The following is a 12,125-nucleotide window of genomic DNA, read 5'->3' on the forward strand; positions in this document are numbered from 1 at the left end:
CGCTTATCAACAATAGTTCCAGAAGAGGTACCAGTACCAGCAACAGATGGAGTTGAGCTGTTGGAGCAGACCGGGGTCCCGTCGCCGTCGCCCCTTTACCACCGCCGCCGTCTAGACCGAACAAGGCAGTAGCGTCCTCTTGGGTGTCGTCGTCGTCCTCAGGTGCTAGGCCTGCCGCGATGAGATCGTCGTTGCCGGTGAGCGGCCAAACGATCTCATCATCAACGCCAGCCATGGCGTCCTCGATCGCGGAGGGCTCTCCAGCACCGTTCCTCAACAGTGCGTAGGGCAGCCTTGGTCGCTCTATGCCATAGCTAGAGGACGACGCATCGGCTACCGACCCGCGTAAAGACATGGAGGAGGAAAACAGTACATCAGAATATATCGCAAACCATTTATCAATGGAAGAAGAGGAGGGTTAGGGTTAGGGTCAGGGATGTACCTGCGCAACCAGAGCCCGGTGCCAGAGAAGACGAGGGCCACCCAGAGAAGACGACAGTAAGGTTAGAAGAACGACGAGCGGCGGAGTAGGGGCACATGGGGACACGAACTCACATAATCACCCAGATCTAGAGGGGGATAGGGATAGGGAGAAGGAAGAGACGGAGAGGGAGCAGGGAGGGGATCAGGTAGGACTTAGTAGTAGGAAGCTGCACGCCGGCGGCAGGCGGGGTTAGGGTTAGGGTTAGGGATGTACCTGCACAACCGGAGCCCGGTGCCGGAGAAGACGAGGGCCATCCAGAGAAGATGACACACTGATTAGAAGGACGACGAGCGGCGGAGGAGGGGCAGACGGGACATGAACTCACATAGTCACTGAGATCTAGAGGGGAGATAGGGATAGGGAGAAGGGAGAGACAGAGAGGGATCAGGGAGGGAATCAGGTAGGAGGAGTAGGGAGCTGCTCGCCGGCGGCAGGCGGAGCGTCGAGGTCACCTCACCGAAGTCGGGGAGGATGAAGCCGAGAGCGAGACTACGAGGCAAGAGCAGCGACCAGCGAGGCGAGGCGACAGGCAAGCGAGTGAAATGAGCTAGGGTTTTCGCTCGCGACTGCAGCGTGAGTTTATATACGATGAGGTGAGGGGGGAGGCGGGGACGCAGACGGACAGACGCTGCGGCTGGGCCGCGCAGCGCGCTGGGCCGCGGGGAGGCCGAGAGGGAGGGGAGGAGCGGAGTGAGGAGGGGCCGAGGGAGAGAGGGTGGCCGAGCCGCTGTCGGGCGGGCCGTGTCAGCCCATGGGCCTGAGCAGCGGCCCAGACACGGCCTGCTGCCTCGAGCCAGGCCAGCCCAGGCCTGCATGTCACCGGGCCGTGCCGTGCTCGTGTCGAACTAAAAATACGTGCTTCATGCTGTACCGTCGTGCCTCGGACTACGTGAACATTTATAGATGGCGCGCCCACGTACGCCTGGGATGAGTCCTTGCCTCCTAGGTGCCCGCACGGGCACGGCGCGTGCCGCGTGCGGCAAGGGAGGGAACGGGGCACCGAACCAAAAAGAGAGCGCACCGCGCACGGCACCGCTCTGCAGTCTCCACGGCCACGAGAGACCTCTCCCTCGCCGACGGCGCAGCGCGTGCCACGTCTGCCATTGGAAATTCCCAAATCGCCCATAAAAATGGGGGAAACGAATGGGTCCTTCCGTCGCACAAACGCCGCAGCCTGGAAAAAAAAAACGCCCCCTTTCAGATTGCGATTGCCGATCGTTCCGCGGATTGCGATCGCCATGGCCGTCATGGGCTGGTCCGACCTCCCGTCCGAGCTCCTCACCGACATCGCCGGTGGGATCACGGAGCTCGCCGACATCGCTCGGTTCCGCTCCGTCTGCTCGTCCTGGCGATCGGCGGCGCGGGACGCCGCGGCCGCCCCGCCGCCGCAGCCGCCGTGGCTTCTCCTCCCGTCGTCCCCGTCCCGGCTCTTCTTCTGCCCCCGGGAGGACCGAATCTACCCGAACATCCGCCTGCCCCGCCCCGCCGCGGAGACGCACCACCGCCGCCGCCGCCTCTACGCGTCCCCGCATGGGTGGACCCTCGCCTATGACCCGACAGATCTGGCTGCTTCCCTCGTCCACCCCTTCACCGGCGCGACCCGCCCGCTCCCGCCGCTCCCGGCCTTCTTCAAGGAGACCGACGACCTGGCCTGGGACTGGTCTCCGCACGGCGTCATGGCGTCCTGCGGCGAGGGCCTCCTATTCTGCGCCGCCGATCCGACGACAGCCGCCTCCTGGGCCCCGATCCCCGCGCTGGCCGATTGCAACGCCAGCAGCATCAACTACGCCGGCGGCCAGTTCTTCGTCTTCGAGGAGGACGTCTGCCGCACCACCATCGTCGACGCGGTCACCCTTGCCGTCGCCGCCGTGATCCCGGCCCCCGCCGTCGAGCTCCCCACCGAGGCGCGCGTCGCGGTCGCCGGCGACGAGCTCTTCCTCCTCGTCAAGTCCAAGTGGATGTGCCTCTTCGGCGACGACGTCGACTTCTCGAAGGCCTTCCACGTCAACCACCGCGGCGTCAATCCGGCCTGGCAGGAGATCACAGGCATCGGCGACCGTGCGCTGTTCGTGGATTCCCTCCACGGGTTCGCGGTGCCAACGGCGGGGTTCGGCAATCTTGAGAGCAACACAATCTATTCAGTGAGCAGCAAGGACGTGGACAACAGGTGTCCCACCACGGTGAACTACAGCGTGTCGGCATTTAGCCTGGAGAGCCGTATCTCCAAGAAACTTGTGTGCCTGCTCAATGGCCGGGAGATGGCGAAGCGTGGCGAGAAGCCATCGTGGATCGTACCGAGCTTGGATCAGGTCTGAGTCTGCAGAGCTTGGAGATCATCATTATTGTTCAATCAGTGTTGATATATGGCTCTAGGTAATTTATTAGGTATCCTTGCAGTTGCTATAGTTATTTGAAGTTCGAACCAGCAACAATCCCCTTCAATATATAAGTTCACTCCTGTAAATTCTTAATTCTGTCGATTACATAGATTGGTTAAAGTTCTATTGATCAATCACGCAGTCCCAATATATGCGAGTCATATTTGTTGGAAAATTTCCATCAAATTCGGTATCCTCTGTTAATGTTCAAGTTTAATAAATGATTGCATGTTCTTTTCATTTCAATATTTAAGTTGAGAAATTTGATTGTATCCAGTATTGTGATTTTGGTGAAGCTTTGCGGTTTGGTACCCGGCAATGACAGGGCACTCCGGGGAGGAAAATTCTCTGAAAAGGATGTGCCAGTACTCCGGGGTTAGGAGATGGACATGGATCGGATAAAGGAAAGGATGAATGGATGACAGGGAGATGATGCATGGGCGGCAGGGAATAGAATGATACTGGTTGGCTGGTTGATTGTGTGCGACCAATTATCCAATTCTTTTCATCATTTCCTCGAGAAACTGAAGAGAAGCATGACCGGTTATATAACTGAGGGTCTGACTCAACGATGATACCAACAGCTGGAGATGTTGAAGTTATCGAGTTGTGTTGTATAAAATGAGGATGGTTTTACTTTGATTTTGCAGATGTCTTAAGCAAAGCGTTTTGTGCTTTTTTTTTCTTTTTAATTAAAGAAGAAAATCAACCAGATAGTAGCAAACCCTGTTCGCTTGATCTTATCAGCTATGATATAATGTTTTTCTCTCACAATAAAACAGCATCAGCCGACTTATAAGCCACATAAACGATCAAGCGAACAGGGTGAAGGAAGGTGATGGCTACACTGGAGTTTTGGGGCCATTCCAAAGCACAGGTGAACCATATGCCAAGCCAAAGACATATATATGGTCTTGGCCCTTGGGGGCACAGGTGTGTTCTATGGTGGGGACTAAGGGGACTGGGAGTCCAATATATAATTGCACCTTTCACCACTGCCGCTGAAGTATCTTTCAGACGCAGATTCAGTAACTTTGCTCTAGGATAATCTGCAACTTAGCTCTTGAAATTCACAGATTCGGGAACTTTGCTCTTGGAAAATCTCCAACTTTGCTCTTGGAATTGGAAGTCACGACGTAACTTACCCTCCATCTCCAGCGTACAATTCGGCATCAACGGCTCACACTGTTCGTGGGGAGTGCAGCTTGACGGTAGTCAGCGTGGCGAACGCCTGGCCGACGCATTGCCACTCGTGGCGAGTATGGTACTTTTCCCGATTTCGCCGTAGGCTCGCAGCGGCGGAGACGACTGGTGGGCAACGTGGAGAGCGGGCGCAAGGCATCGTGCGCACAGTATGTCGGCAAGAACGAGCGTCGGGGTCGGGGTCAGCCGTCAGGGTCAGGGCACGACCGTCAGGGCGGGCACGGCCACCGACCGGGGGCCACGGGACCGTCGGGGCGGGAGCACGGCTTCGAGGCAGCGGTCCGTCGCGGCCTCGCGGGCGCTCGGGCAGATCGGAGGAAGGGAAAAGAAGAAAACCCAAGCGGATAAGGATGAAGGGAGAGGAGGAAAAAAAAGGAGAATGACATTAGGAATTTTATTCTTTTTTTTTACGTCAAGACGCTGTTTTGTCAAAACAGTTTTAGCTCAGAGCTGTTCGCGAAGCTTAAGGGAAAAAACTGTTCTATGGATGTGTTGTAAACGGGTCTACGTTTCATTCATTCTCAGTTGTTTTTTCCTCTGTCTTTCAATTAAAATATATAAAAAAGAATGTTGTGTGCAAGGAAAATAGCCTTCAGCAACCAAAACATAGTTAAGACCCCATACTCAACAAATAGATCTCAGCTGTTGCACTTTAATAGTGGCTAATGGCTCGCTTGGCTGAATTTGGCTGAAAAACACCGTTCCGGCTGAATTGTTGTGAGAAAAAAAACACGATTTCGACTAAAAAAAAGAAGCCGAACAAGCCGACTTTTAAGGTCAGCCGGACAGGGCCAATATAGTGACCTAGCTACCATAGCTATTGTTTCTTAAAAAAGCAGAAACAAAGTCACCATAGCTATTAAGGGCATGTTTGCATAGCTCATAACAACTGTTTTTTTTTGCCAAACACTTATTTCCAAAAACAGCTTCACTTCTCTCACAAAGACATAAGTTCGGGTGAAGCTGAAAAAAATAGTTTATCCTAGCTCTCTCTCCCTCATTTTTTTTCTCTCATTCATGCATGAAGCCATTGATGAAACTGTTTTGCCAAACACAACTCAGCTTCACCTAAAAAATTACTCACAAAGTTGTTTTCTAAAAAAACAAAAGCTAGAGCTGTGGCAAACAGGGCCTAAACTGTTCCCTACTAATCCATGCCTCGTGCCGTCATCCAAAATAAAGATGACAAATAACCTCAAATCTACATATTTCAGATGTGGCTATTGGTATTTCTTCATATTAAATAAATAGTCTTAAGTTGTACTCAAATGCTATGAATATATGAATGATGCTCAATTATATATTCTATAATTACAACTATGTGGTACTCCCTCCGTGCCTAAAAGAATACAATTCTAGCACAGTGTCACGTTTTAGTACCTTAAGTTTGACCAATTATAGATACAAAATTATCCATGTTTATGGTACTAAATAAATACCATCAGATTAATTACGAAATATATTTTCATAATAAATTAATTTAAAGATATAACTGTGAATATTATTCACTAAAAACTTGGTTACATGTGAATCACTTTTCGTGTCACGCAACCTATAATTGCATTCTTTTCAGGACGGAGGTAGCATTATACATGTCAAATATTAGGTTTAATGCTGTCACAAAATATTTTTTAACACCCATTCACATTTTGAATACCTAGGCTCAAAAGTCAAAATCTAGAGGCCGTCACTGTCTATAATGACTCAGGTTTGTGCTACAACAGTCGGCGTTCGGGCGGTGGCATGCATGGTCACTGGTCACAGCATGCTTATCAACAACTAGCTCTGTTTTTTTCGAGGGTCTATATAGCCACAGGCCTGCCCTATATTTTAGCCGAAATTGTTAGTACTACTAGTCAGACTTAGGGCGCGTGTAGTTGGCAAATTTTTTGCCTCTTTAGCACTTTCATTTGTATTTAACAATTAGTGTCTAATTATGGATTAATTAGGTTCGAAAGTTTCGTCACGCGATTTCTCATCCAACTGTACAATTAATTTTGTTTTCCGTCTATATTTAGTACTCCATGCATGTGCCGCAAGATTTGATGTGACACTTTAGGGTAAAATTTTTTGAATCTAAACAGGGCCTTAAAAGATCTAAACTAAAAAGTTCAATATCGTTAAGTACTCCCGTCTTGAAACCATCTCTCCAATTGGCTGATGGTTTGGATTATATCGTTTTGAATATAGAATATTTTTGCTAGACACCTAAGGATGAAAACGGAACGGAAATATCCTGAACCGAACCGCATCGTTTTCTATATTTAATCCGATCGAATCCGTATTTTCTTGTCCGACTATACCGTTTTCGTTTTCGCATTTCAGATGTTTCGTATTTCAAATGTAAAAGTAGAAAACAGTTTAGACATTTTTCGACCGTTTTCTATTTTTCTACTTTTAACTTGAAATATTCCGAATTGAAAATTCGGTTTAAACCGAATTTGGCCAACTGCACAGGTCATACAGCCCAATTACAGGTTGTTCACCACGCAGCTGCGTTCTTTCTACTGGTGGCCAGCTGCCCTATATTATAGACGGTGCCCAGCCTCATCTCTCTTCACCTCACGAGATGGGGCTAAATGTCAGGAAACCAGCAGCATCTACACGAAAAACCACCTGGGCCGTAGCCCATCAAGCTCATCGGTTTAACCCCCACTTGCAAAGTCAATCATTTGATAGTTTTTGCTTCAGCCGAATAAATCTTTGTTACTCAAAAGAAAAATCTGAATAAATCTTTAAAATAAAATACTACATCTATTCTAAAAAGATTAATAAAATTATTCTGACTCAGTTCGAGTTAATGTTTCTATAATATGCACTTGTTAATTATTATATGCACTTGAACTTGATCATGTATGCACTTAGTCATGCACTTGGTCTACGAGTCGGTATTCCGTATTGAGTTTTCGTATATCGACCGTGTTCGACATAAATCCGCTCGAATTGGTTCGTTTTCGAAATTCTCGATAATTCGTAAGTTCGCGTTCGTTTTCGTGTCCGGTTTTACCGTTTTCGCTTTCGTTTTCGTATTTCAAATGTAAAAGTAGAAAACAATTTAGGAGTTTTTTTTTTACCGTTTCCGACCGTTTTCATCATTATAGACACCTCGGATTTTAATTGTCAATGAGCAAGTGAGAATTGAGGATGACATACCATCCAAAGTTCAGGTAACACTCAAGACCTCGCTAATAAAAGAAAGACTACCGCACAAAGGAACAGAGCCAAATTAAGAGCTCTCCTCCAGAAGCTAACTATCGATCACCACCAGTATATCTAACTTCCAGGTTTCTAGCTTCAAAGACTGGTCCTCCGAGTCATCGAGAAGTTGTATTCCATGAGTCCGTTCGCTGGTTGATTTCTGGGCTGATAACCTCAGTCGATACTGGTTTGTCGTGAGAGAAAAATACTGTTGACTGTCTGATAAGCCCTGACCGAAATCAACAAACGAACAAACTGAATGTATTATTCAGGACTTCAGGCCTAGGCTGTCCAGGCTGCAGAATACATGGAACAGTGTTATGTAACCCAGGAGGCACCGAACCCGTTGGGCTAGTTCTGTAGCCACATAACAGTGCCCGCAGGCTTCAGGCTGCGTCGTTCCTACTTTTCTGATTTCTCGCATTGCCATCCCCAATTCGCCAGACATGGAATGCGCCCATGTATGATGTCCTTTTAACGTCCTATTCGCTTCGCTGATAAGGCATAACTGAAAGTATTGTTGACTGATTTATTGTGAGAGAAAAATATTATTCGTTGGCTGAAAAAGTACGGCTTATAAGCCAAACGAACATGACGATAGTAATTAACAGTAAAGGTATGGTCATGGTCACAGACGAAGCTACGCCGCCCACGTAAACTCTGTGCACTGCATGTACGAGGGACGAAGCTAGATTCATGCACAACTACCTAGATGTCCGACATCATGTAAGTTCTATAATAATCAGTTCATTAAACAGGCAAACAAACTTGGGACTAATTCTTGTGCTGTGGTGCAGCATCTCGTTACAAAGATGAGAGGCTAAGGTGGATTTGTTCAGATAATTCCTTCAGTACCCATTAGTAGTACAAATCAACAAACACGACACTGCAAATTAAACCAGGCAAACCAGTACTACAAACTACTAGCTAGGAATCACAAGCAACATAATTAAGAAGATCAACTGCGCTGCCGTCCTATGCAACTTCAACTTGGAGGCAGAGGCAGAGCCACTGACACTGACAGTAAGGAACATTTCAGCAACTAGTCAGACGAGATCTCTTCATCGGTACAGGCGGCCCATGTACGCCGGCGTCCAGTAGTCCATGGCAGTGCCGTCCCGGTAGACTTCAGGGGTCCACGAGACAGGGACCAAGCAGAGCCCTCTGTCCCTCAGGTCGTGCTCTGCCTCATCTCCCTTGCTCGTCTCTGCTGCAGCAACATGATCTCCCCATGGAAGGTGGTTACCCAGATACAAGCGGCAACAGCTGGTGTGAGTGAGAATGATTCTGCAATCCTCTCGGATAACGACGGAGGCATCTGGAACCTCGATCTGTACCTTGCTCCTGCTCGAATTCGTGTACGGCTCGCTGAGTAACTGCACGGAGAAAGAAAAGCAGGAGGCCGTCAGCTGCATGCGTGCGTTAGCCCCAACTGAATGAGAAAGAAAAAGCAGGAGGCCGCCTTGCGATTGCGACAGGCAACTATGCAAGCAGGCGCTGTCCTTTTCTCATGTCTTGGTGGTGCTGTGTGGTGTGGGACACGACGAGACGAGAACATTCTATGTTCTTCGGGGCCATGACTAGGAAGTCCACTTATGAAAAGGGGGTCCAACTTGATCGTTTTTGTGGCTTATAAGTCAGCTGATGCTGTTTTATTATGAGAGAAAAACACTATATCATGACTGATAAGTATGGCTGATACGATCAAGCGAACATGGTGTAGGTCAATATCATATGTGGAACCAGCTATACACCGGTCGCTGAAATGATTCATTGTATCTCTGAAGATGCGTGGCTCGATCTGTGTGAGTGTACGTATATTGCCTAACTGTAGTACACTCTCTTTTTACTACTAATGCTAGGATGAGCATAGGGATATTTTACTTTCTGTGGACGCTTTTATAGTTAGGTCAAAATGAGCAGAGGCACGCAATGCAGGGGATTTGGGGGGAATGTACTTGTTTACCTGTACTTGTTCATGCAGATACTTGATGTACTTGATCGTTTCAAACAGCACTGATGCTGTATCAGTCTGAAAAACAAGGTGCAATTCATAAGAAATGGTTTAACTGGCATTTTTGGCAGCTATATTTCTCGCTCTGCCTGTGTAAAGCAATTTATTAAACAAATTATTAACCAGACGCTAGTGTACCTTCCCAAATGGTGAAACGATCTGTTGCAATGCTGTGATCTTCTCTCCTATCTTCACTTTAGGCACTTGTTGCTGCATTTTTTTTAAAGAAAACATTATTTCTTTGACATGCGAATTGAAGTGGAAATGATTTACCAGAACCAATTCCACGGATAACTTTGGCATCTCATTTTTCATCTTCGTTGTTACCTTGGGAGGAGATGGTTTAGAGCCCTCTTGCTTAGACTTCTTCACGGTGCTCGTCCTTTCCTCGGACGCCCGCTTCTTTCGATCACTCGCCACTCCACTGCCACTGCTGCTGCTCCTTGCCTGAAAGGAACACATCGAAATACATTTTACAAGTTTATTAAACACACATGGTTGACGAACAACTGCCATATGCATCAACAAATTCATTGGGCACTAGTAGTATGAATGACATGAATGTTCGTGTCTTACCGACACAATATCCGGCTCTTGTTTACTGCTTTCAGCGAGATTGCTGGATCTCAGGTATGGTTGTGCTGACGATGTCGATTCTGCGGTTGATCTGCTGTAGCCACCGAAAGAACTGAGATCCGGCAAGCTCCTCATGCCAAAAGGGCTAGTTTCCAATGCTCGACTCTCCTGGCAAATCTTGTCAAGTCCTCCTGTGCCTGAATAGTCCAAGCTAGCATGCATGCCAACACTAGCATTTGAACTCAGTTGCTGAAGAAAGGAAGCCATGGCCGGGGCCGCATCAAGTTCTTGCTGCTGGTTGCTGCCGCCTTCCTTCATCTGATGGTGGTCGGCGGCGTAGGTGTACCGTGGCGTGCAACCCACCATGTCCATCCCCTGGTGCATACCAGTAGAACTCCCGAAGAACAGCGGCGAGCCGGCGCTGACCTCGTACTTGACCGGTGCAACATCAGAGCCTGCCCCGAATCTTCCTGACAGCGCCTGCGCGGCCGCGTAGTGACCGGCGGGAACGTCCTCGAACATCTCCTGCGTCACGTTCTTCGACGCGAGCAGATCGAGGAAGTTCTCCTTGTAGCATGTGATGTTGCTTCTGAAAGCATATATAAAACGTCGTGTGTTATGTTAACCTACATGATTTTCACAGCAAAAAGAAACATGCGATAGCTAGATCGTCGTTGCTATAAGGTCATGCATGCGTATGTACTCACTGTTCGCCGTGCTGGCTCCATGCATGGCCGCCGTGCTCCCCAGCTGGTGGAAGGCGCATGCCGGGTGGCGACGAGCCGGCGTCGGTGGCGAAGGCCGAGCTGGCGCCGAGGAGCGCCGCCGTAGTCCCGGCGTAGGGGCTCCAGGAAGGGAAAGAAGACGCGGGCGACGAGGTCGTCTGCAAGGCCGCCGCATGCGCCGCCTGGTGATACTCCCACATGGTAGCCGGCGGCGGCGAAGTGGACGATGAGCTGCGCCTGTACACGGCCGACTCCTGCGCCTCTAGGTCGGTGGCCGATTCCTGCGGTTGGTGCTGGGGCATGAAATACTGGAGGAGGTGGAGGTGCACGGCGCCGCCTGCCTGCAGGTGCATCGCATGTGTCTACGGGTCGAAGGGTGTGCATGCGATGGGGCCGTGGACCAAAGCTGATCCGTGTGGGGGCCTATTTGTAGGGCGTCCATGGAATATTTTCCGGTGGGTTTTTTAGGATGATATGCTGCCGTCACCGTGACGCGAGCATGCGGCAAGACATCATTCAGAATTTTGGGGCCCTTTTCAGTTTTCAAATCAAATACGTATTTAACATGATGAAAAGGTGGAATATGTAACCATGCTTTATCGAAACAAATAAAGGTACAATGTTTTTTACTAAGAGGATAGTATAGCTAGTGATATGATGCTTCTGTGGCTTCTAATAATCAAGATTTTCTTTTGAAATCTCGACCCATTACTATTAGTAGAGGTGAGGCCAGGTCGCCATGGCCTACTTTGAAGCGGCACGCAGAGCACGTCATCGAAGCTTATAGTTGCATTTCACTGGCTCGGAGCGGGTTATTCGCCCCCGAGTAGTCCTGACGTTAGTCTCATCACAAGTATATTTCTTCATTCTTAGATGTAGTCTTTTTTTCTTGATTTTTTAGATAAATATAAAAATCTGGCCTCTAGGTTATATATACCTAGCCAAAAATTACACAAGCTTTTTAGGCTCAAAGCCTCACAGCTGAGAAACATAAAACAACAAATTAAAAGAGCTTAAGAGCTAAAAAAGCTAGAAAGACTAAGCTTCTGAACTCTCTCCGTCCTTGCTTTCAACATGTTTTGTCCTTCGGGAACCTTTATTTGTTAGATATTGTTGGTCCTGACATCTTCGGTACGGGTGAGACGATCGCTCATCGTCGTTGCTGATTATACACTATGGCCGGAGGTAGAAGAAGAGAGAGAACAGAGCACGCGCACACACAACACAAGCACCAACGTTGACCGGAGCTCTGCAGAGGAGATGACAAAACTGAACTCGCTCCCTTTACAGAGTTGCAGTGAGAAGTTACATATACAACTATACCCATCTAATCCTAGTACACAGACTTGTCAGGCTACCATGCTACTACAGTGACTAGATGTGACAGCAAAGCTGACTTTGGCGTGTGCCCTCGCTGTGGCTACAGTACGGTAGGGGAGCCTTTCGACGTTTGCCCCTGTCGTAGCTACAGTACAGTAGCAGGAAGCTCTTTCGACATCTGTCCCTGCCGCGCGATGGGAGAGCAACATATTACTTTACAGATATGT

The 12,125-nt window shown here is 48.7% G+C and overlaps 2 protein-coding genes across 4 annotated transcripts; one reads left to right on the top strand and one right to left on the bottom strand.

Moving 5' to 3' along the window:
- The first annotated feature begins 1,632 nt into the window (after nucleotides 1–1,632).
- On the top strand, nucleotides 1,633–4,583 carry LOC136467468 (uncharacterized). 3 transcript variants are annotated; one of them, XM_066466183.1, is made up of 2 exons: nucleotides 1,633–2,857; nucleotides 3,939–4,583. In XM_066466183.1, the coding sequence occupies exon 1, from the start codon at nucleotides 1,723–1,725 to the stop codon at nucleotides 2,797–2,799; it is 1,077 nt and encodes a 358-aa protein (XP_066322280.1). In that variant the 5' UTR covers nucleotides 1,633–1,722; the 3' UTR covers nucleotides 2,800–2,857; nucleotides 3,939–4,583. The 3 variants fall into 3 exon arrangements, with proteins under 3 accessions (XP_066322280.1, XP_066322279.1, XP_066322278.1); XM_066466182.1 differs by lacking the exon at nucleotides 3,939–4,583 and adding an exon at nucleotides 3,140–3,597; XM_066466181.1 differs by lacking the exon at nucleotides 3,939–4,583 and adding an exon at nucleotides 3,159–3,597.
- Nucleotides 4,584–8,037: 3,454 nt separating this feature from the next.
- LOC136464088 (uncharacterized) lies at nucleotides 8,038–10,959 on the bottom strand. The gene is made up of 6 exons (XM_066463046.1): nucleotides 10,561–10,959; nucleotides 9,854–10,442; nucleotides 9,605–9,724; nucleotides 9,416–9,487; nucleotides 9,230–9,295; nucleotides 8,038–8,639 (listed from the first exon to the last, which is right to left on the bottom strand). Exons 1-6 carry the CDS (start codon nucleotides 10,929–10,931, stop codon nucleotides 8,325–8,327), a joined length of 1,533 nt encoding a protein of 510 aa, XP_066319143.1. The 5' UTR covers nucleotides 10,932–10,959; the 3' UTR covers nucleotides 8,038–8,324.
- Between the last annotated feature and the right edge of the window lie 1,166 nt (nucleotides 10,960–12,125).

This window comes from Miscanthus floridulus, chromosome 7, assembly GCF_019320115.1.
Source record: "Miscanthus floridulus cultivar M001 chromosome 7, ASM1932011v1, whole genome shotgun sequence".
Lineage (NCBI taxonomy): Eukaryota > Viridiplantae > Streptophyta > Magnoliopsida > Poales > Poaceae > Miscanthus > Miscanthus floridulus.